The sequence below is a fragment of the Strix uralensis genome, chromosome 6, assembly GCF_047716275.1.
Source record: "Strix uralensis isolate ZFMK-TIS-50842 chromosome 6, bStrUra1, whole genome shotgun sequence".
NCBI lineage: Eukaryota > Metazoa > Chordata > Aves > Strigiformes > Strigidae > Strix > Strix uralensis.
The window spans coordinates 19,620,598-19,643,087 of record NC_133977.1 but is presented as its reverse complement, the minus strand read 5'-3'; the positions used below and the strand labels follow the sequence as shown (position 1 = coordinate 19,643,087).

Below are 22,490 nucleotides of genomic sequence, written 5' to 3'. Positions count from 1 at the left end.
GATTCTTGAAGACAGTAGTAAAAGTGTTTCAAGAGGCTATTTTAAATGGGCAGGAAGTGATGCATCAGTGGTTTACTCTGAAATTCTTCTTGATAAAATTTCAGATGAAGTCAAATGACAGTTTTGACTGTATGAATGAAAATCTGGATTTTTTCATGTAATCAACATGAGAGCTCAGACAGATAAAAAGAAAATAAGGTTCCATCATATAGAATATTTAACATATAATATTTTCTTGCCAGGCAGTAATAACTATCAAACCACGGCACTGATCAATAGCTTTCCACAGTTCTATTCCTAGACTCAGAAGCAATTACCTTTATTTATTACATGTCTCCTCTGCTGAGTTTCAATTTTGTTTATCTGTCCTTAAATACTGTAATAGGGTTGCCTATTGCCATGATTGTTTTTTTCTTTTCCTATTTCTATATCCTACTTTTTTAATGAAATTGGTTTTATTTAGGCAAATTTCATGAAACTCAGAAAGATCTAGTAAAACCTGAAAATAATATGTTAAAAATTGTATTTAAAAGAAAAAAAATCTGTACCAAAGTATTATTAGCAGCATTATAACAGGTTCTGAAACTTTGCTAGGTCATGTAATGCCTTGAAAGTTTGCTTTGTCTGAGGTTTCCAATTTGTATTTTCATTTGCATTATTTCTCTTAGGCCTAGTATGTGAAAAAGAAGTCTTAAAACCAGTGATATCCATTTATATATTATGTTTCTTAATATATTTCTTTATGTTTCTTTATGTATTTCCCCTACCATTAACTTTAAATATTAAACTGACTGCATTCCAGGCTGCTCAGATCTCAAAGTTAAGAGCCAGCACTTAATGAAGGGTTAAAAATAGCTAGTGAGAAGTGTTTGACAAGCAAATCTGCCCAGAAAGTTATCTGGAGAGCCAGAACAAATGCCTGAAATGGAATTTGAATCCTCTTAATCCCCTTATATGCAGAATTGGACTGCAACTCAGCATTCAGGAGAAAAAAAGGATTTCCTGATAGCACCTTTCAAAACCCTTTCACTGTAAGTACAATTAACCTGAGCAAAAATCATGCAGTACCCCTGTGGCTAAGTTTCCAACAGAATCAGGCACAAAGTCACTGTTGTAATGATTAATATTTTGTAACTTTAGTTTCCCTTTGTGTGATAAATACTTGTAGTATTCCAGAATACTGGAATTCTGGGGAAAAAAAAGAGCTGTATCTCATTTAGTGAGGATTTACCATTTGGCACAGCAGCACTACTGTATTGCTGTGCCTTAGTACTTCTACTGACAGAGACTACAGGATAAATAAAGAAGGGGAAAAGAGTTGAAGGAGAGGAAGCAGGAGGAAACATAAGGAAAAAGAAAGTTTAGTTTCTTTACCTTATCACTGGGCTCCAGTTTCTTTCCTTGCAGGAACCACTCTACAGGGATTCCCTCATAAGAGAGTTCACAATCGAAGGTCGCTGATTCCCCAGCTGTCACTGTTACATCCTTGAGGGGTCTCAGCAAGCCAATTACTCGAGCTTGGTAAGGAGAAGACATCATTTTCAGATTAGTCACTTCTACCCAAGAGAGAGCTGCTGCCCTTATGTACTAATCTCCACGGTGGCTTCCCTCAAGAGAGACAGACATCGCAATGCTGCTGTTAAAATTCCCTAAATAGAAGAGGCCACCCTGGGTTTTTAGGGGGAGGGCTGGCCACCTAAAATTTCCTATTTGCAGAGAGTGTTTCTTTAAATTGAACAAGGTCAGCAGGAAAGTTGCTGTGCATCTGTCTCCCTGCCAAGCCTTGCATACCTCTTGGTAGATAAGGCATGTGTTTTCCAAAATAGTGAGGGCTAGGATTGGAGTGGGAAACAAGTGGTCTTCAGCCGTGTAGTCTGTCCCTGTCCATCAAGCTCTTAACCCTATCCCCAGATATCACTGTGATCCTATCCTCTCAGGTTAGCACAATACTTTAATGCAGTAAAGCCTCTGCTTGTAATACTTTGATTTCACAACAACATATGATGACAGATCATGAAGCAGCCTTCAAGGCCATCTCCTTATTTTTATTTCTCATATATGAATAAAATAATATACAAGGTTAAAAAACATATAGGACATTCCTTGACTAAAAAATTACGATGGCTTGAGTAATTAATCCTCGAGTTGTTCTGGAAAGAATTACTGTGGGTTCAATATGGTATAGAGATTTGTCCACCTGTTCCAAAGAGGAAATGAGTACCTTGTTTTCACTTAATTAATTAATTTCAGTTTAAAAGGCACTTACGTTTCACTCGAAGGTGAGCACCGGATTTGGCATTTGCTGCTTGGAAATCTACTCCACCAGCTTGATCTAAGCGTACATTGTACAGTGTAAGGAAGTGCTTTTTGCCTTCCTCCTTGATTTCACACTCCTGCACAAAGAGAAGTAAACCAATTTTTTCAGTAACTTTTTTGTGTTCCTCACCACAAGAGCCCCTACTTCTCTTCATACTATACATGTGTTATCTCCTCCTCCATTCACAAGACTTAGGCCCACTGCCACCTGCAATATACCTTATAAACTTTTATTCATAAGCCTTTCCTTTCGAAGTCAATGCAGTCTGTTTCCTCTTAGGAAGAAGGAGCAAGAGGCAACATATTCATGTTGGTGAATAGTATGAACTGATTGACTAGCCAATATATCCATATGTAGACCAGAGGCGTGATTGTAAAGTTTCTTAATTTTCCAGATCCTTCCAGCAAGGAATTAAAAATATTTGATTAAGCCTTATACCATTTTAAACCAATTTTAGCTGTCATAGTAATGGAAAAGAGTTTGAAAATGTCATCTACCTCTATTTAAACAAATAACTCAAAAACCAAATTTAAATGCAGACAATCCAAATTTTGTATTTTTAAATGCCATTATGTTTAAGTGAATTCCACCAGGTCTTTGCACTTTGGATGCATGATTGTTAGGGACTAGCAATACAGAATGTGCTTATTTATGTAAAATAATCTATTATTTAGCTATTTTATATAATGTTTTGGATTAAGTTTATAAGACCTTTAAAAAGTTATTAATGAAAAAAACAGTATTCTTATTATAGTGACCCTTACTGAAAGCAGAAAGATTTCACTTACTTTCTGCAGCCATCTTCTACTCCCTCACACCCTACCTCCCCACAAATTGTTGAGACACATGTAAAAAACATCTGAAATATTTGCTTACAGCTGATTCAGTCAGGGGTTCTCCTTTTAGCTTCCAATTGCCATGGACACCTTCCTCAGAGATTTCAATATCAAAACGGGCAGTCTCTGTCTCAACAACCTCCACACTGTATAGTGGACGTATAATCTCAATATCCCGGTCTGGAGGAAAACAAACCAAAAGGAAAGTGATTCCATCAGCCTCTAACAGACCCCAAAAGATCTCTACTACAGAGCAGCCCAGTAAAATAACCATACCTTCAATATTGAGTTTAGCAGAGGTTTGATCAGTACCACAGTCACAAGTGTACTGTCCAATATCTTTCTTCAAAGCTTTCTTGAGGATAAGGATTCTCTTTTTGCCATCGGCCTTAATAACAACATTCTTTGATGGAGTAATTGGTTTGCCATCCTTCATCCATTTCACTGGGGCATCTGCTTTGCTGATTTCACATTGTAAGATTACTTCATCTTTCTCTACAGCAGTGTAATCCTGCAGCTTCCCAGTGAAGTAAGGATCTCCCTCTGTAAGAAAAGTCAAGATATGTTTATATCTGAAGTACTGGTCTTTCAGAAACGACACTTAGTTCTTACCATAAAATACATTTCTTGTTTATGCCCTGCAAGAATGATTAAATATAGTCCTTATAAATATTACACAGTTCTGTTGCAAAAAGAGAAAACAACAAATATCTAAGAAACAATTCAGTGTATTACTAATATTACTGACAACGTTGTTTTGGTGCTCTAGGAGTTTCAGACCACTGTTCAACTATCTATTAGTTAATCTTGCAACCGTTGCATGAAATTTTGAAGTTATTTTATTTATCCTTTGTGAATGGGGAAATGGAGACCAAAGAAGACAAACAAATTGTAAAGTTGTCAAAAATCACAAGGTAGATTTAGGCCAAACCAAAAAAAAACCCACCAAAGAAAACCAAAACCAACCCCAAGACTTTCTGAGCACCATTTTTCATTAATAAGACTCTTCTGGTAGTATACATAATGTAAATTCTTTTGGGTATTCTTACCAAGAACAGTGAGTTTAGCTTCTGAGGATTTGCCCATAGCTTCCACTCTAATCTGAGAGGTATCATCAATAGTAAGGTCTTTGATTGTGAGTTTATGGAATTTGCCATCATCTGTCATTGAAACCACTTTGCTGGTATGCAATCGCTGGTCATTCTTGAACCAGACAACAGGGATATTTTCATGGGAGAGTTCCACAGTGAACACTGCAGTTTCTCGCTCCTTTTTTGTTACATCCTTGAGAGGAGTAATGAATTTCAGGCGGATACCTATAACAACATAACATTTCATTAATAATAATGCTTTCAATAAAAACTACTCAAGGACTATAGTGCAAATCTTCCCTAGAAAGGCAAAATCACACAAACCTTCAATTATCAGCTTGGCACTTGTTATCTTATCCTCAGCTTCAAACATGTATTTAGCTTCATCCTCAAACGCAACAGATTTAATAATCAGAGCATGCTTTGTCCCGTCTGAAATAATTTCAAATCTTTCATCAGGAGTGATCTCTTGTGTTCCTTTCAACCAGCGGAAAGTCTTGGGTTCTCTGGACACCTCACATTCAAACCTGGCTTCATCCTTCTCAAAGACCTTCACATCACTTAGTGGAGTGATAAAGATGAGAGGCAATTCTGAAATCAAAGAAGAGCACTTTTATTTCAGTGATAGGTTCATACAGACCTTTCTGCTGCAAGATTTGTTCTAATGCCCTGAGATACACGTGGAAATGTTGGAAAAATGCAGACTGTACCTTTCACTTTCAGATTGGCAGCACTTTTAGCATTAGCAGCTTGGAAAGACACTTCTCCAGTCATATCAAGTTTGCAGTTATGAAGGACAAGAGCATGCTTCTTCCCATCTTCAATGATTTCACAGTCCTGGCAATAAAGAAACACACCCCCCCCAGCCCAAATATGAATATTCTAAGGAACCACTCAGAAGACATTATCATTAAATACATTTTTTCTAGTGTAAATTATGGTCTAAAAATAAAGAAGCCTTACAGGTGAAGGTGTTAGGGTTTCTCCCTTTAGCTTCCATATAGGATGGACATCAGGCTCAGAAATTTCAATTTCAAAACGTGCTGTTTCACCAACAAATACTTCCACTCCATACAGTGGGCGCTCCACTTTAATTAAGCGAGCTAAAATAAAAAAACCCAAAAGTTGACATCTGTTTACTCACTCATTCTATACCATAGAAATGTAATACTGGAAAGGATCTCAACTCTCTCCCTACTCCTTCTTTAAGGCATTCAAATGTTATCATTGATAAATGTTTATGTGACCTCTTTTTTAAAAGCTGCAAGTTTGGGTAGTCTACAACCTCCTTCTATAATATGTCTGAAAGTTTAGTTATTTTTAGTAAGAATATTTTTCTCATAATTAACCGAGATATCTGTTACAGCGCATTAAACTGCTTTTTTTCCTCACTGTAAATGGACATAGAATAATTGATCATCACTGTCTTTACAACAGCCATTTACATATCTTACAATATATACTCTTAATAATTGTAAATCTATATATTTCAGCTATTCATCATAACAGCATGTTTTCTAAAGGTACAATTTTTGGTGTTGTACTCTAGAGAGTGTCTGTCTGTCTGCATTGTTTTACAAAGGTTTCATTACTTTCCCTCAGTCAAGGCATGATAACTTACGCTCAACGCTGACATTAGCACTTGTCTTGTCGGTTCCACAGTCACATTCATAAACACCCTTATCACTCTCTGCAGCCTTCTTGACCTTCAGGATACGGCGCAATCCATCCGTTTTTATGGAAATTCTGTTGGAAGCTACTAGTTCTTCACCATCTTTGTACCATTTTACTGGCACATCTTTGCTAAGTTCACACTCCAGAATAATATCATCTTTCTCCACAGCACTGTAGTCTTGTAATTTCACAGTGAAATATGGATCGGCCTCTACAAAAGGCATAGTGGATATGAAATGGTAAATTAGTAATATAAATTTACTAAAACATCAATATTTTGTCACTTTCTACTTATAGAAATTGTTTCTACATATCATATAGCGTATTTTAAATTATCCAGTTACCTAAGACTTTGAGGTTTGCTTGTGTGTTCAAGTCCTTGACTACGGCCTTTATTTCAGAGATATCATCAAGTGTTACTTCTCTCATTTCTAGTTTATGAACTTTGCCTTCTGAAGTCATAAAAACTGTTCTGCTTGTGTGAAGTCTTTTCTCATTTTTGTACCATTTCACTGGCATGTCTTCATGAGAAAGCTCAAACTGAAAGTGAGCTGTTTCCCCTTCTTTCACTGTTTGATCCTGTAGAGGTGATATGAACTTCAGCCTCACACCTGTAATGTGGACACATAAATACCATCAGAAAAAGGCTAATGTGGTTCTAAAAGATACATTCTTTAACCATTTTTTATTGTTTTGTTCATAAGAAGATTCTTGCCTTCCACAAACAGTCTTGCTGTGCTCTTCTTGCCATCAACTTCAGCAGTGTATTCTCCCTCATCATCAAACTGAGAATCATTGATTACAAGAATATGCTTCTTTCCATCGGCAATGATGTCAAATTTTTCTCCAATCTTGAGTATATCAGTGCCCTTAGACCATATAACATTGGCTTCTCTGGTAAGGACACATTCAAACCTTGCTTGGCGCCTCTCAGGGACAGTAACATCTTTTAGGGGTACAGCAAAGTCCAGTTCAATTTCTGGAAGCACAAAACAGAACACTTCATTTGTAATGTGCTCCATGTGAACTCTGTTTAAGTTGGTATCATACTCCATGGTGCATCATACCTTTCACTGTCAGGATAGCTGTAGTAAACGCATTAAGTGCCTGGTAAAGGACTTCACCAGCTTGCTCTAACTTGACTTTGTGCAAGGTTAGGAAGCGTTTTCCTCCTTCAGCTTTGATTTCACATGTCTGGAGAGATAGACTTTGGTAAATACAGTGCCAATGCCTTATTGCTAGGTATTTTTAATAAAGGGATTCTATAAACATTTTATACACAGGAAAGAGTCAGCTAGAAAGATTGGAATTGCTTTTCAAGGAAAGTTAACACTTTTACTCAATAATAAAAAAAATGAATATATTTCTTTAGTGTTCCACAGTTCTTTTAAGTGTCAGCATCATTCCTAGTAATGTATGTAGGGTATTTTTAGTATTGTCTGAATAATGTGCTGTAATCCTTTGAGATAATGAATCGCTTCAAAACTTAGCTTTTATAGCATATAATCCTTACATGGACAGGCAGTGTTTTTTAATCACCATAATGCTTAGCCTTTCTATGTTCTAGCCTGAGTAGCAATGACAGACCTGAGAAGATCTTACCGTAAAGGCTCAAATAAACACTGTTCACAGTGTTTAAATAAATAGTGTGTAAAATTCAAGGATGCTTACAGGTGAGGGTCTCAGGATTTCTCCTTTCAGCTTCCATTCACCAGGAATATCATCCTCAGATATTTCTGTATCAAAGTTTGCTGTTTCTTTCTCGTAAACTGTAACATCCTCTAACGGCTTCAGAAGTCCAACTTCACGTTCTAGAATGCACAAATAAACACATATAATTACAACAAGTTTTGACAGAGCTTTATGATAATTCAGGTTACTTTTTTTGTTTGTTTGTTTAGAGGTTTTTGAACAAATAAAAGCTTCCTTACCACCAAGGGTCAGTTTAGCTGGGTATCTGCGACCTTCAACTTCCACTGAATATTCCCCAATATCATCAGGGCCAGCATTCTTGATTTTCAGGAAAATTTTATTTCCTTCTTTCAAGATTTCTGTCTTGTCAGTTGGTTCAGCAGGGATTTCCTCATCTCCTTTAAACCATTTAACATTTGGTGTATCCTTGACAATGTCACAGGTGAAAGTAGCTGTCCCTTTCGGTTTCACATGTTGGTCTCTTATGGGTTTTACTAACCAGTCTCTTATCACTTCTGCATGACAAAAAGTTACATAAAACTACAGCTTAGCAGACTTTTATTACAAATAGATTGGTCATAAATAGAAGAAATAGAACTAATAGATTTTGTATTACAACAAGCTTCAGTAGCAGTAAAAATCTTATTTGTCCATTTATATTGTAATACTATAAGACAAAGCTTTCCTAATTTTAAAACAGCCCAAATATCCCACAGAGAAAGGAGAACATGGTTTTGATTGCTTACCTACTACCTTAACACAAGATGAGCATGACAGCTCAGTGTCTTCCACGGTAACACTGTAAGTACCAGCATCAGCATCATCTGAATCAATGATCGTGAGGGAATGTGACAAACCAATAATGCCCAGAGCAAATTTCCCAGGCTTGTCTTTGATGATCTTCCCATCCTTCCTCCAGACCACATTTCTTTCTTTGTTAAGCTCACATGTCAAGTACAGTGGCTGGGTTTTAACCACAGTAACTTCTTCTTCAAGAGTTTTCACAAACCGTACTGGGAGTGCTGTGGGAAACACAACATTTTGATTTATCTCATTTATATACAGAAGATGTGATGCAGAAATGCCTTACATATCAAATCAGTGTGTGTAGTGATTGATGGAAACAAAAGGATGCATCTGCTAACCACTGTAAATTCACAAAGTAACTATTTCTAGCTTGAGGAATAGCTAGCCTTTAAATTCTTGATAAACTTGAAACAGGGAATACCTTCAACAATGAGTTTGGCTGTAGATGTCTTCTCTTTGTTCCCCAGTCGTAATACACAAGTGTATTCACCAGCATCTGACAGCTGGACATCAATAATATGCAGCTTTCTATCTTTGCCATCAGCAATAAACTTGTGTTTTGGACTCTCTCGGATGTTACTTCCATCTTTCATCCAGCTGGTAATTGCAGTGGATGGTGAAATAAGGACTTCAAAGATTGCAGAAGACCCAACAGATTCGGCTTCTGTTAGCACTATATCTTTCATCTCCTTGACAAACTTCAGTGGTACAGCCTTGAGTTGGTAAGTGAATGGAGGCTCTTCAGGAGGTTTTTCACCACCGCTGCCTGGTCTGAGTTTCCTTCTTTCTGCATCTGCTGGTGAAGGAGTCTTCTTGGCTGTAATTCAGATTCAGAAATGAATAAACTAATCCTGATTTATTGCTTTTGCTTTTAGGTATTGACTTCTAGTATCCTACCTTTGACTGGACTGATACCCTTTGGTGTTTCTTCTTTTGGTGGCTTGGCCTCTGAAATAGAACAGCAATATTATTAGGAATGTAGTTAAATATACATACCAGAATTAAGACAAATATTTATTTTATACATCAGACTTTATCTCCTTTAGTTATATACACAAAAAGGGGAGGAAGATATAAACATAAGTGTATATTTATACAACTTATACTTTCTATATCTCAATGGCAAGTTCAATAACTTTAAGCATGGGAAAGACACATATTCAGCAGCAGGGACTGAAAGGCAGCTTAGGAGCTCCTAGTTCCTCAATTTATTGTCCTGTCCACTATTTTATAAAATTCTGCCATTCTCTGACACTTTACTCACAATTAGGCCCTTGATCAATACCCACATGGCAACCAAAATAGCTTAAGTACCTATTACAAATTACATGGGCTTTTTAGAAAAAGCACACACTTTTCTAATGAAGACAACAAAAATATAAGTTGTATAAATTAAATACATGTTTCAGGACAATGTGATACTCTCACAAATGAGGGATGTTCTGTTAGTTGCCCAACTTGTGATGAATCATCTCCGACTTCTGAAAATATTGCCCATGGTATACAATCATCATTTTGTGAAAGGAAATAGATAGTTTTAATGGGTGAATGGTATGAATGAAATGCAGGACAGATTTTATTGCAGTGGGTGGAAAAATGAATACTAGATAAAACATGTGAGTTTTTCTGAGACCATAGTGACACACAACATGATTTATGCAGTCTTATAAAAGTATAAGACTAAGACAATGAACAATGATCACACAGATGTATGTACAGACAGGTAAGACAAACACGATAAGAGTGGCTGAATGCCCATACAGCCAGCTGACAGACTAGATGGAAATGTGAATGGTGTTAAAGAATGAAAACAAACATCATAACAGCAAATGGTATTCTCCTGAAGCAAATAGTACAAGCACTTTGTGGAAGAATTTGGCAGCAGTCTTCCTCACCTCGCTTTGCCTGAGACTTTGCAGGAACATCCCGAACTTCACATGATTCTCCAGGTGCATCCAAATTTCTGTTCTCACTCAAATGTCTACTGGCCTGACCAATCACACAAGCAGGTTCTGATTTCCGGAATTCTCTCTCTCCTTCTGCTTTCTTGGGAGATATTATCTTACCTATGCTTGAGGAGTAAGTAACTTCTCCATTTGCAGGAGTTCCTTTGCTTGATGGTATTTTATCTGAAAGCTTTCCCTTTTCTCTTTCCATGGTAAAAGATGTGTTTTTCCCAATGCCATCCTTAGCTGATGTTTTTTCATCTGATGTACTTTCTGTCACTGGAAGTTCTTTTCCTGAAAGCTTGACTTCTTCTACAGTCAAAGATTTCTTTTCTTCAGTTTTCTCTTTGTTGCTTTGGAGAGCTGGAGTGTCTTGACATCCATCCTGAATAGCATGAACTTCTTGAAATTGTTTTTTGTCTTGACTCCCTGGGGGCTGAATAGGAACTTTCCTTATTGACTCAGATCTGTCAACTGTTTTATCTTTGACTCCCTTTTCATGCTCTCCCGTGGAAACTTCATCTTCCATTCCTCCTTCTGTAATCACTGTATCAAATTTTTCTTTTTCCACAGACAGCATTTCATGGGCATTTGACTGTCTAATTTTGTCTTTTTTTAAGTGGGTGCTGAAGGTAGTTTTCTCTTCCTTCTCTGGTATAATCTTTCTCCCTGTTTTTTTATCACTTAGGAGTGCTTTGTCAGTCAACCATTGTCCTGAACCCTCCTCACAATGAACTTCTTCCTCTGCAGAATGTTTTTCTCCTGCTTTCCTTTCCCCTACTTCTGGTTTAAGAGCAGATGGTTTAAAGATTATGTAAGTTTTTTCTCTGGGAACCTCCTCATCTTCAGTGAGGTATTCTAGGTCAACATCTTTTCTCAGTGCTGGTTCAATCTCCTCAGACAGGTCTAAGGAATGTAGTTCTGCCGATGTAAAGTCCAGATTGTCATCTTTCTCATCATCTTGAATAATTTCCATTTTCTTTGTTTCTTTATCAAGAATCTTATCTATAGGAATTTCAGCTACTGTGGTACCAGATTTCTTCATCCATTGAGTTTTATTTTGTATACCATGCTCCTTCATGGATTCTCCAAGAGGAACTTCAGATTTCTCTAGAATAAAACCTCCTCTCTCTTCTTCACTTGTAAGCAGAGGAGTTTCAGCTATTCCTGCTGCTGTGATATTCTTTACAAATGAGGTTTTATCCTTAATAGTAAATTCTTCAGGTTGCAAACTGATTTTTGATTTTCTCATTTTTCCTAGAAGTCTTTTCTGGTCCCTGGGCTCACATGGCTCTCTGGGCATATGTTTAGGCACATAAGTTGACTCAATTTCCTCTTCTTTATCATGTACAGGAATCTTTCCTTCATGAACACTAAACTTGTCAGAGACTTTCTCTATAGCAGCTTCACTATGAACAACCAATTTAATTTCATCCCCCTTTTCCTCTTCAGAATCTCCTTCTGCATGTTCAGATGCTATTGAAATCAATTTCAATTCCTCATCAGGTAGTGGTAGTTCATTCTTTGCATAAGTAATGTGATCTATTGCAACTTCTGTTTTCTCACCTGTAAGGGTAGTCTTTCTTGAAACTATAGGTATAATTTCCGGCTCCTCTTCTTCAGGAGCCAGGATAAAATATTTAAAGGCCACTTTCTCCTGCTTATCTCGCTCTGGCTTCAGTATTCCATCAGCTGTTTCCAGTAAGATTTTAAACTCAAGTGGCTCTACTGTCTGACTGTCCAGAACTGTCTCCTTAGGACTTACTCTCTCTTTTACATGCAAGCATTTCTCAACCAAAATCTTCTTCAACACAACTGACTCAGGCTTTTCTTCTTCCATTGGGGGCCTTTTATCTCTATGCTTTAGTATAGATGGTGCATCAGGCTTTTCTGCAGCTACAAAGGTTTCACAGGTAATTTAGAGTTAAAATCCATCAGAATAAGCATCAGGAACAATATATTTTAAGACAAAATTTCCAGCTATACCTGAAATAAAATGAACATAGAACACTTTTTCTCCACACAACAGAAGACTTACAACACAATTACAAAACAAAAGAAAGATAAAAATGGCACACACAAACAGTACAGAAGACCTGAGTAAACCACTGTTATGGTGCAGAGCGCTGTCCAACTAGTTTGCCAGTTTAAATCTAACCCACGTTAGAAGTAGCAGAAAAAGACAGCTTTCTAAGGCCTATCTGGCCATCTATATAAAATGGGTTAGTTAAGCTACTGCAGGCCTGGCTACATCACCAAATCAATGGCCAAGAGACATTCATCACTAGGCTTCTCAAGTGCCCAAGAGGTGAGCTCTACTGTAACATGAGGCCCTTTGAACGATGGGTGAGCAGCATATACATCAGCTCTACTGATGGACCTCAGGCTCAGAGTGCTTCAGAGGAATTGGACTCTTCACAGTTCTTTATTCAGAGCAGGGTATGATCCGGGCTCCTAAGAGCATCAGTTGAAAGTAGCAATACTCTAGTTCTTCAACACCACTGCCACTTCTCCTCAGGATTTCAATAACAAATTAAAAACAAAAAACCAAATAACACAAGAATTGTTTAGAAACATGTAACCTTTCTTTTGCTATACAGAAAATACAAGACGCATTTCACAAGGCATACATTGAAACATAAACAACTGTCAGGAATCAACAGAATACACAAATTTCATTGTAGGACAATAAATAAAGGTGCACATATCACCATCCAGAAAGAAGAACTCAGTTTCATCTCTGTGATATATCAAACACACCTGTCTTTTAGATTAGGTGACAGTACCTAGAATAACCAGATCCTTGAATAGGACCTCAAATCTTCGTGTAATGAATGAGTTATATGATTGTACAGCTCTTCATTCTTTTTAATCTGAAGGTATTTAGGTATCTCAGAGAGAAAACCCCTATAAATAGCATAGAATAAACATAAATACCTGCTTTCTTTCCAACTACTGGGACTGTCACTGGAGTAGTAACAGCTGGCGCTGGTTCTGCTGCTGGTTTTGGAGATTTTAGAGCTGTAGAAAAAAAAAAAAAAAGAGTTCCCATATATTTGTTTTAATAAATAATTTTAAGTATGATGTTCTTCAAAATGTTCTGTAGATTGTATGAAAGTTTCAGTCTAGTAATGCTAAAGACATTTTTTTAATGTCCTTTTAGCCAGAAATCTCTGAATGGAAAATACTAGACGCACAAGAAAGGCTGCACTGTTATTCATGACTAAAGAATTCTTACCTACTGCAGGTTTAGGTTCAGGCCCAGGAAGTGGGATAGCTGCTTGCTTAGGCTCTGGCATTTCAAACACAACAATTACAAATAGGTTAATTTACATGTTTTGTAATCCCATTGAATATTAAAGTTAGAAGCAACAATACAGAGAAAGTTAATCAAAGACAGAGTTTATTGTTTTATATTTTATTTAGCCAGAAAGCAAGAAGTTAACTTGAGATGAACTCTTATAAAGCAAGACACGGTGGAAAAATGAATTTTTCAAGCACTGAAGAATTAAAGACAGCAAGAAATCCAGAAGAATCCAAAGTGGTTAATCATGACACAATACTCATGGACAGACTGGATGAGAGTAATGCATTAAGTTAATATAGCATGAAATTTAGCAATGAATATCATTTAGTCGCTGCAACAAGGAAGAAGAATACCACGCATCTGTACCTTTTGGTGGCTCTGGCACATGTTTCTCCTCTTTTTTTATGACAGGTATCTCAGTTTTCTTCTTAGGAATTTCTGGGACTTTAAAATATTATTTTTATTTTGTAAAATATATCGAAAGGCCTTGAATCCCCAAATACAATTATCCCCAAAGTATTTAAAAGTTTTCATTCTTTTTAGACATAAACAGTTTCAGATGTTCACAAGGTTTAGGAACATATATTTTTAAGAGTGAGATTTGAATAAATTAGAAACACTAAATGGACAAAAGGACGAATATTTGCAAAACAGTAACTAAAAGAATGCTTGGATTAACTGTTTCACAGTAGTTATATTTTTATCAGTATTATAAAACATCTGTAAACTTCTCTTCTATACACAGTGAAGATTGAGAAGCAATCTCAAAATGCATAATTCAAACCCAAAAGTGGATGTCAAATTTGGTTTTGCTTTCAGCAAAGATTTAATTTACACAATTAGGTTAATGCAAGCCATTTAAAAAATTCTCTTTCATTCCTGAATTTCAGAGAATACTACTTAAATGAGGATTTTTATTTTCTGTTTTTAACTATACTTTATCAGATAGATTTGAATGTAATCTAGTACCTTCAGGTTTCTTAATTTTTTCTACTGGGGTAGGTACTGGTTTAACTTCTGGTTTAGGTTCTTTTTCTGGTTTAGGTTCTTCCTCTTCTGTTTTCTTTTTAAGAACTTTAAAAACAAAGGAATTTCAGTTTTTAAAGCACAGGTAAACAAAAGAATAAGATGTGAACAAGACAAAAGATGAAAAATATATCAACAATCATGAAGAAGCAGGAATGTAAAATACATAGTTCAATATAAATAGAAGATTTTGTGTAACTATGCAAGATACTACACTGAAAACCTTTTAAAATTCAAAGTCATCTAGAGCAAAAAGATGCTTTTATTAAGAGCAGTCCATCTGAGAGCAAAGATGTCAATGTTAACTGTCTATAATAGAATACATTTTTTTATCTTTTATATTTCTTACCATATTTAAATGATGATTTACTATACATAATTATGCATTAATAACTGCAGTTACCAATGATTTTCAGAGAAAAAATGCGGGATTATGGATTAAACTCCTATTGACTTCAGTGAGAGAACAAGACCGAATCTTTAAGTGGCGTATTTGGAGAGCTCAAATTTATATAATGTCTGTTCTTCATTTTACCTATTTCACTTATTTTTGTCCTGTCAGATATCTGTCTTAGATATCTAATGAGACTGTCATCTGAAAAACTGAATATATTTTATTATGTTGTCTGAAATTTGAAGGTCAGCTGCATGGTATGCAGGCATGAGTCATCACACTGTGGTATTTCAAAAATAATTGGAAATAGTGCCTCCTTTTTCTAAGCAATAATTGAGCATGAAGTGATTCAGATGGCTCCAGACTTTGCAGGAAAGAAGACTGATGTACAATAGTACCACGGGGTTCTGCAATCTGTGCAGTGCTTCTTAGAAAACCATAAAAGAGAATACAGATGCTACCTATGTGACTAACATTTACACTGCCACTGGAAAATATTTAGGGGTCCAGAAGCTGAAGACAGTGGAAAACTGTCAAATCTAGTATAGACTTTACAGAGATAAGGAAAACAGAAGAGAGTTATAGGGAACCAGATTTTCAGTGTTCTGTTCTGTTTTCGTTACTAATTCTTTGGATCTGACAGATTTTCAGGATATCCCCACTTCATCCCTGCAAATATAAATGCCTTCCCCAAGCAACAGACATCAGGTAGTACTTGGTTCATGTAATTTTCCATATCAGACACATAAAACAATGTTACTTAGAGGAATATACTGAACAATGTTAATAAGATGGGGTTTTTAAAACAGAGCCAAGTTACTATACCTCTTTTCAAAACAACTTCTTCTTTTGGTGGAGGAGTAACTTCAGGAATCACTCTGCGAGGTTTCTTTACAAGTCCAGGCACTTAAAAGAATGTTATTCAAGATTTTATTATGGGTTCATAACAGTATTAAGAGCTAACCAACAACTATTCCAAACACACAAATCAAATGCTGGCTCACTACTGATTATTAAAAGCAAAGGTAAAACTGCTGAGATTGAAGCTGATGGTTTTAATACTTTTTCTATATTATTTGCATACGGTTGTCTTCTAGGCTTATGCATAAGAGGAAATTTTCACACAAATCAACAAAAGAGGAATATGGCTTGACAAAAGTATAAAGGTTACGTATTCAAAGAGAGTTATCATAGTTACATTTTATCTCCTCTTCCTCTTTCTTTACAGGCTTATGTTACATGTTTATTCATCTGAACTGTGTATATGTGATGTACATAAGGATCCATTTAGTTTAATTTCTAGTTCTGGAACAGCATTAAGGAGAGATGTTCACTGCTTAGCTGCTTAGCTTGTCTTAAGCTCCAGTACATATGAAAATAAGAGTACTTGTAAAGTGGCCTGCTCCATTCATTATTCATCTCTATCTCTGGAAAGTGTCGTCTCACAAAAATAAGTTACATTTCAGACAAATAATAAACTAAGTATGTTTGAACAATGCTATATATATTTAAACAGTATATTATTTTTATTTCTCCTTAAGCAGAGAACCAAAGTGAGCACCTACACGTGACAAAACTCAAAAACTCTCTCACTCTTCTGTCATTCTGTCTCTTGCATCTCATGAATTGCATGATGAGAGGTTAAAGTGGACATAAATATAACATGAACATACACATCTAAGACTGGAGTTCGCTGTTTAGCATAATCTGACATAGACAGCTTTTTGATATTTCTGAGAAAATTAAAGAAGAAGAAGGTATCAAGAACTACAACTTTGGGCTCACGAGAGGCTTAATTTAAGTCAGATTCTTATATTAGCTAGGTACCTTTAGCAGGTGGGGGTTCCAATTTTGGAGGCTCACCAGGTTTTGCAGTCACAACTTTCTTCCTTAATCCAGGAGCTTTAAAGAAAATTATTTTATTTTTTCAACACACATCATTAGATTCAAAAAAGAAAAGAACTTTCTAAAAAATCCCAACAACTGATTAATACAATTGACATAATAGAAAGACAAGAGCTACAAAGCTAAGATTTTGGCTGATTAACTGTTGAGAAGAAGTCAGATGATCTGTCAGAAGCACAGTTGATCTGAAACCCACGTTCAGACAGTAACACCAGCAAATTATTGCTGGGGATTCTTTTCATTTGTAAGAACATGTTATAGAAAGAGGAATTATGTTAAGGATAGAAGAATGTGTTAACTTGGTTAAGATTTTTATTAATAAATTGATTTTTTCTGTAACTATTAAAAAACCCCATGTAAACTGACTTGGCATAACACTGGTAAAAAATCATGAGGAATTGAGCATTAGTAAGGTGCACCATTAAAGCTATAGTAAAGTAGGAAAAAAAAAAAAGAAAAAGATCCAAAGTGATATGTTTAAAAGCATGCTTTTCAAGATTCATCAGTATAATTTAAAGGATTATATGTTTGAGTTCCCATTGTTAATTGTGGCTTCAGATGATTATACCTTTAAGTAGTTCTTTTGCCAATTTAATATCTTCTGTTGGTGGAGTAGGTGGTGGTGGTTTTCGCTTTTCAGGGATCTTCTTTTCAGGTTCTGGTGCTTTAAATAACATTAGGTGGATTTAGTATAAATTTACTACTGCAGTAGTTATGTGAAGAGTGAGGTACAAATGAAAAGACAGTCATTTTTCATTTCCAATGAAGCCAGTGAAAAAAATCTCATTCAGTTAAAAGGGAGTATGAAAGAGCCTTAGGCTATTGTTTTGTAGCATGCACACAATACAAATATCCAAGCTGACTTAAAAAATGTTAATAACATGAGAACAGGTGGGAAACCAAATGACAGGAAGACTCGACAAGAAACAAAATGAAACCATTTAACATAAACTGTATGTTGTACTTAGAATTAAGAAATCAGAACACATTTCCAAAACTCAGTAACAGAGAAAGAATTATGCAGAGACCTACAACACACAGGTACATGTGCGAAGAATGACAGAGCAAGAAAAAAACTGCACGGTAATGAAAGAAAGGTGTCCAGCAGACTCCAGGCAGGTACTTTGTATACCTTCAGCTGGTAAAGCTTCTTCTACTTCTGCAGCTGGAATTTCTTCTGCTTCTTCAGGCTCAATCTCCTTTACGATTTCATATTCTTTAAAGAATATTGACAAGTGGTGTAAGTTTCCAATGATAAGATTGTTTCACATGAACAGTTATGTAGATATCACTAAAAAGAAAGCTACTCCAATAGACACAGACAAATACACGTTAGGATAAGTAATCACTCAGTATCTGTTACCTTTGCAGTTAACACATGCTTTTGAAAAACTACTCTCTCTATGTAAGAATGAAACAGGGTTTTGTGAAGGATAGTATTTTTTATGCATACAATATAAACTAAACATTAAATTTGTGGATGAGTCATTGTAACTTGAAAGAATAAAAACTTCAATGCTCCCAATTAGTTTAAGATTATAACAGCAATATAAATACTAGGTTTTAAGAGACTCAAATTTAGTGCGAATTGACTATTATCTTAAAAAGAGACACACTTTGTTAGAAATATCCTGTGTAGGAGCACATGTCACTTGAAAATACTTAATTTTGAAAATTATATTTTACTTCCAAATATGAAAATAGATACAAGAAACATAGACTGGTATCATGTAAAATATGAACATCTTACAAACATTACAATGGGAAAAAAAAGGACAACATCTATTTTAAAGCTTATGTTTGGAACAACAGGATTGTCCTTACAGTAATAGCTATGATGGCATATACCTTCACTTGGTAGTGGTTCAGGTATTTTAGGAACAGCAACAGGTACTTTCTCCTCTGGGACAGGTTTCTTGGGCACCTCAGGCACTTTAAAAAATATTAGTTCCTTTTATTTGTGTGTATATAAATGTATGTATGAAACAAAAAAGACAAAAACACCTAGCACACAGAAAATGACAGTGAGTAACAGTGGCCACAACCAGGAAAGGCTGTGCTCCAGTCTTTCTCAAGGTAGTCTACATACAACTGACACATTTTATAGACTCAGTTACGAACAAAGAAAAGAGTGAACAGAAAACATTTCTTCTCAGGAGATGACTCCTGGCAATATATACCTTTGGTTGGAGGAGGCTCTGGTTTTTTAAATTCTGGCTTTTTAGGTGTTGTCAGGGGCACTTTCTCTTCTGGGACAGTTCCCTCTGGCACTTCAGGTGCTTTAAAGATATTAGTAAAACTTGAATTTGGTGAACATTAAGATACATATATATATGTACAATGGTGAAAAGTGCAATGACTAAAAAGAGTAAGGCATTCAAAACATGAAGAAAAAAATTTCAAGTGACAGATTACACAATCAGATATCTAACCACTGTGTACATCAGTGAAACAAGGGAAAAGGTATTCAGAGAACAGAGAAAAAGAGAGGCTTGGTCACTGATGTATGTACCTTTAACTGAAGGAACTTTATGTTTTTTAAGAACAGGCACAGGTTCTGGTATTTTTGGCACAGCCACAGGCTCTGGTTTCTTGGGCACAACCACAGGTTTCTTTGGCACAGCCACAGCCTTCTTGGGCACAGCCACAGGCTTTGGGGGAATGACCACTGGCACCTCCTCTTCTGGCTCTTCCTCCTCAGCCACCTCAGGCACTTTAAAGATATTAGTTACTTTTACTTGACTGAGCTAAAGGTCAGGCACACACAGACACAACACAACCAAAAGCTGCTCTCACCCCTCCCCACAGAATGCAAAGGGGCAAAGAGTACTCAGCACTGCAGCAACCCAGAGGGCATGGCAGGCTCCTTCAGAACACCACCACACCACTGTATACCTTCAGCTGGAGGAGCTTCTGGCTCTACAGGCTCAGCAACTGGTGCCACCTCTGGCGGTGCTTCCTCCTCCTCTTCCTCTTCCGGGACCTCTGCCTCAGGCATCTCGGGCACTTCAAGGATATTAGCGCATTTCATTTTACATTGGTGGAAACATGTGCCAGGGAGGAACAAAAAACAGGGCAACACAGACACAAAACATCAAAACAGCTGGCTCAAAACCTCACACACACGTGCAGCACCGTTTACCCAGCATGCACAACCTTGAGAGTCTCAGTTTGGAAACAAGACAAGCCAAGAGAGGGTAGGACAACACTTAAGAGAAGAAGATTAAATATCTTCCTTGTTAAGTCATCCATGAAGACAGGTACCTCTGGGTGCTGGAAGCTCTGGTGCTTTGGCAATGGCCACAGGTACTTTTTCCTCACGAGTAGCCTTCCTGGGCACCTCAGGTGCTTCAAAGATATTAGTAACAGTCAGTTTTATACATTAAGCAGGAAGATGAACAATGAAACATAAACTAGACTTGCACCAGTGACCAGACAGTAACCAAACTGGTCTCACAGTATTGACCCACGTCTCTCTCACTCACCAACTCACATACACACAAAACCACGCACAGGCACAGGCACAGGCACCAGCACAGAGTGGTGATGCCAAGCAGGTTCTGTGAGAAAACTGTTGGCTATGTCTAGATACTGCTCGAGGGTGAGGTGTGAATTGGAATACCCCACTCTGTACTCAGCAGCCTTCCCTGCCTGGGAAGAGGGACTGTCATTCTCAGCCCCGCTGGGATCTGACTTTTCCCTGGGAGAAACCTCAGCCCATATCTTATCTGTTGCCATTCCTCATGAAGCTGTTGGTGCTTTCCAGGCAGCAGTGTGGGCAGTGACAGGGTGCGGAACCCAGAATTTCTCCTTTGTCCCTCCTTTGTCCTCCATTTCCATTCTTTGCTGATGTTTTTCTTTTTATTGGCTTAATTTCTTATCCTAAGTAGCTCTGTTGCCTCGATTTTAATTTCACTGTGGCAACTTCCACAGCTTGTGTGGTGCACTAGATTTTATAACCATTCCTTCTTCATTATAAACTCTAAAATGTTGAGCATTTTCTTTAAACACTTTATATGCTGTCACTTCTTCTTACTGCCCTCACATGTGCATTTCTGAGTAAAAATTGGTTTTTCATTTTGAAAGATTCGTGTCTATCATATACATTAACTGAGACTGTCAAGACTCATGGAGATATTTATGGTGCCTATTTAAGATAACAAAGTTGGGTAGTAAACTGAAAAACTTATGATCAGCTTTTAAAATGTAACATTTCTAGTATCTGCTGATTCAGAATCTGAAAACAAAACAATAAATTCAATACACATTTGGGTTGCTTATACAAAATACTAGATAATTGAATTCCTAACTGATACACAGCACAGAACATAGTAATTTCAGGTAATCAGAAATGGACAGGATAACAGACATCAGAAGCAACATGTAAGACAGTAAGAAACAGTCCCATTCAGGCTGACAGGTGACAGGTACCTCGAACTGGTGCAGGTTCTGGCTTTTTTGGCACAGTTACAGGTATGGGCTCTTCCAGAACACTTTTCTTGGGCACCTTGGGCACTTCAAAGATATTAGTATATTTTAGTTTTGTGGGCACTACAGATGCATATGAAACAATAAGACAATCATACATGCATGCAGTCATCTGAGAAAGTGCTGTTGTTTACATTTGGTCAGCAGTTATGCTTTGCTTCAAACAATGACCAGGGTGTCAAAGATGTCACGCAGGAAATGGGAATTCTGTGTTTAGTTTCTGTTTCTGAGTCAAGGTGGAAATGTAGAAAACATATGCTTTCTTTGTAACAGCTGATCAGAGACGTATTTATAGAATCCTACTGTATTTGAGTATCAGTCATGTATCATTCACGTCTACTTTGTCACTGTAACATAATTTTTTTAGGAAAGTAATATATAATTTATCATTACCACTTTTTTCTATCAATTATTTCAATTCCTTACACTTCCTCTTCATTTTCAGTTTTTCAAAGTTCCTTTCTTTTAGATTCTATTGTTTACAGAAATACATATTTCCTCTCCTCTCTTTTGGATTGTATTAATGATCCTTTCATGTGCCAACAAGATGAGCAGTAGATATATCCTGTCTTTTGATATCAAATCTACCTCATGCATATTAGCATTAACTTACTTTAAAGAGGTAGAGAACTGATACTGCTGCTTTCATTCAGCAATACAGTCTACTAGAAAATTCAGGGATGCAACATTTATGTTATTTAAACTGAAGACTTATTTGCAGGCTTTTCTTCAGGACAGCATGTTATTCTGTTTAAACTAAGCATTCAGTAAATGTTAATTCTTAAACTTTTGAAAAATTTCAGAAAGCTATAGATATTTTTCAAGTAATTGAAGCTATTTTTCTGCCATGTTTTTGACACTCCACATTGCACTTCATATTTCTTACGCACCTATCTTTGATAGGTCATCACCAGAAAAATTAGTTCAATTTAACTCCAGAAGACCATGGTTCTTTCTAATGCTGATACTAATAGTGATGACATGTACCTTTGGCTGGTGGTGGTTCT

At 36.5% G+C, this 22,490-nt stretch overlaps 1 protein-coding gene across 1 annotated transcript in view; it reads right to left on the bottom strand.

Moving 5' to 3' along the window:
- TTN (titin) overlaps positions 1-22,490 on the bottom strand; it is a 242,891-nt gene that overhangs the window by 90,641 nt on the left and 129,760 nt on the right. Inside the window, exons 159-183 of the mRNA XM_074873084.1 lie at positions 17,564-17,659; positions 16,918-16,992; positions 15,916-15,996; positions 14,640-14,744; positions 14,037-14,114; positions 13,602-13,655; positions 13,301-13,384; positions 10,313-12,259; positions 9,315-9,365; positions 8,839-9,234; positions 8,357-8,632; positions 7,850-8,125; positions 7,590-7,729; positions 6,986-7,112; positions 6,634-6,897; positions 6,263-6,529; positions 5,866-6,129; positions 5,208-5,347; positions 4,955-5,081; positions 4,569-4,835; positions 4,203-4,469; positions 3,430-3,696; positions 3,194-3,333; positions 2,267-2,393; positions 1,375-1,517 (exon numbers count right to left, since the gene is read on the bottom strand). Coding sequence (XP_074729185.1) covers positions 1,375-1,517; positions 2,267-2,393; positions 3,194-3,333; positions 3,430-3,696; positions 4,203-4,469; positions 4,569-4,835; positions 4,955-5,081; positions 5,208-5,347; positions 5,866-6,129; positions 6,263-6,529; positions 6,634-6,897; positions 6,986-7,112; positions 7,590-7,729; positions 7,850-8,125; positions 8,357-8,632; positions 8,839-9,234; positions 9,315-9,365; positions 10,313-12,259; positions 13,301-13,384; positions 13,602-13,655; positions 14,037-14,114; positions 14,640-14,744; positions 15,916-15,996; positions 16,918-16,992; positions 17,564-17,659 — 6,059 coding nt within the window. The remainder of the gene's footprint in view (positions 1-1,374; positions 1,518-2,266; positions 2,394-3,193; positions 3,334-3,429; positions 3,697-4,202; positions 4,470-4,568; positions 4,836-4,954; positions 5,082-5,207; positions 5,348-5,865; positions 6,130-6,262; positions 6,530-6,633; positions 6,898-6,985; positions 7,113-7,589; positions 7,730-7,849; positions 8,126-8,356; positions 8,633-8,838; positions 9,235-9,314; positions 9,366-10,312; positions 12,260-13,300; positions 13,385-13,601; positions 13,656-14,036; positions 14,115-14,639; positions 14,745-15,915; positions 15,997-16,917; positions 16,993-17,563; positions 17,660-22,490) is intronic.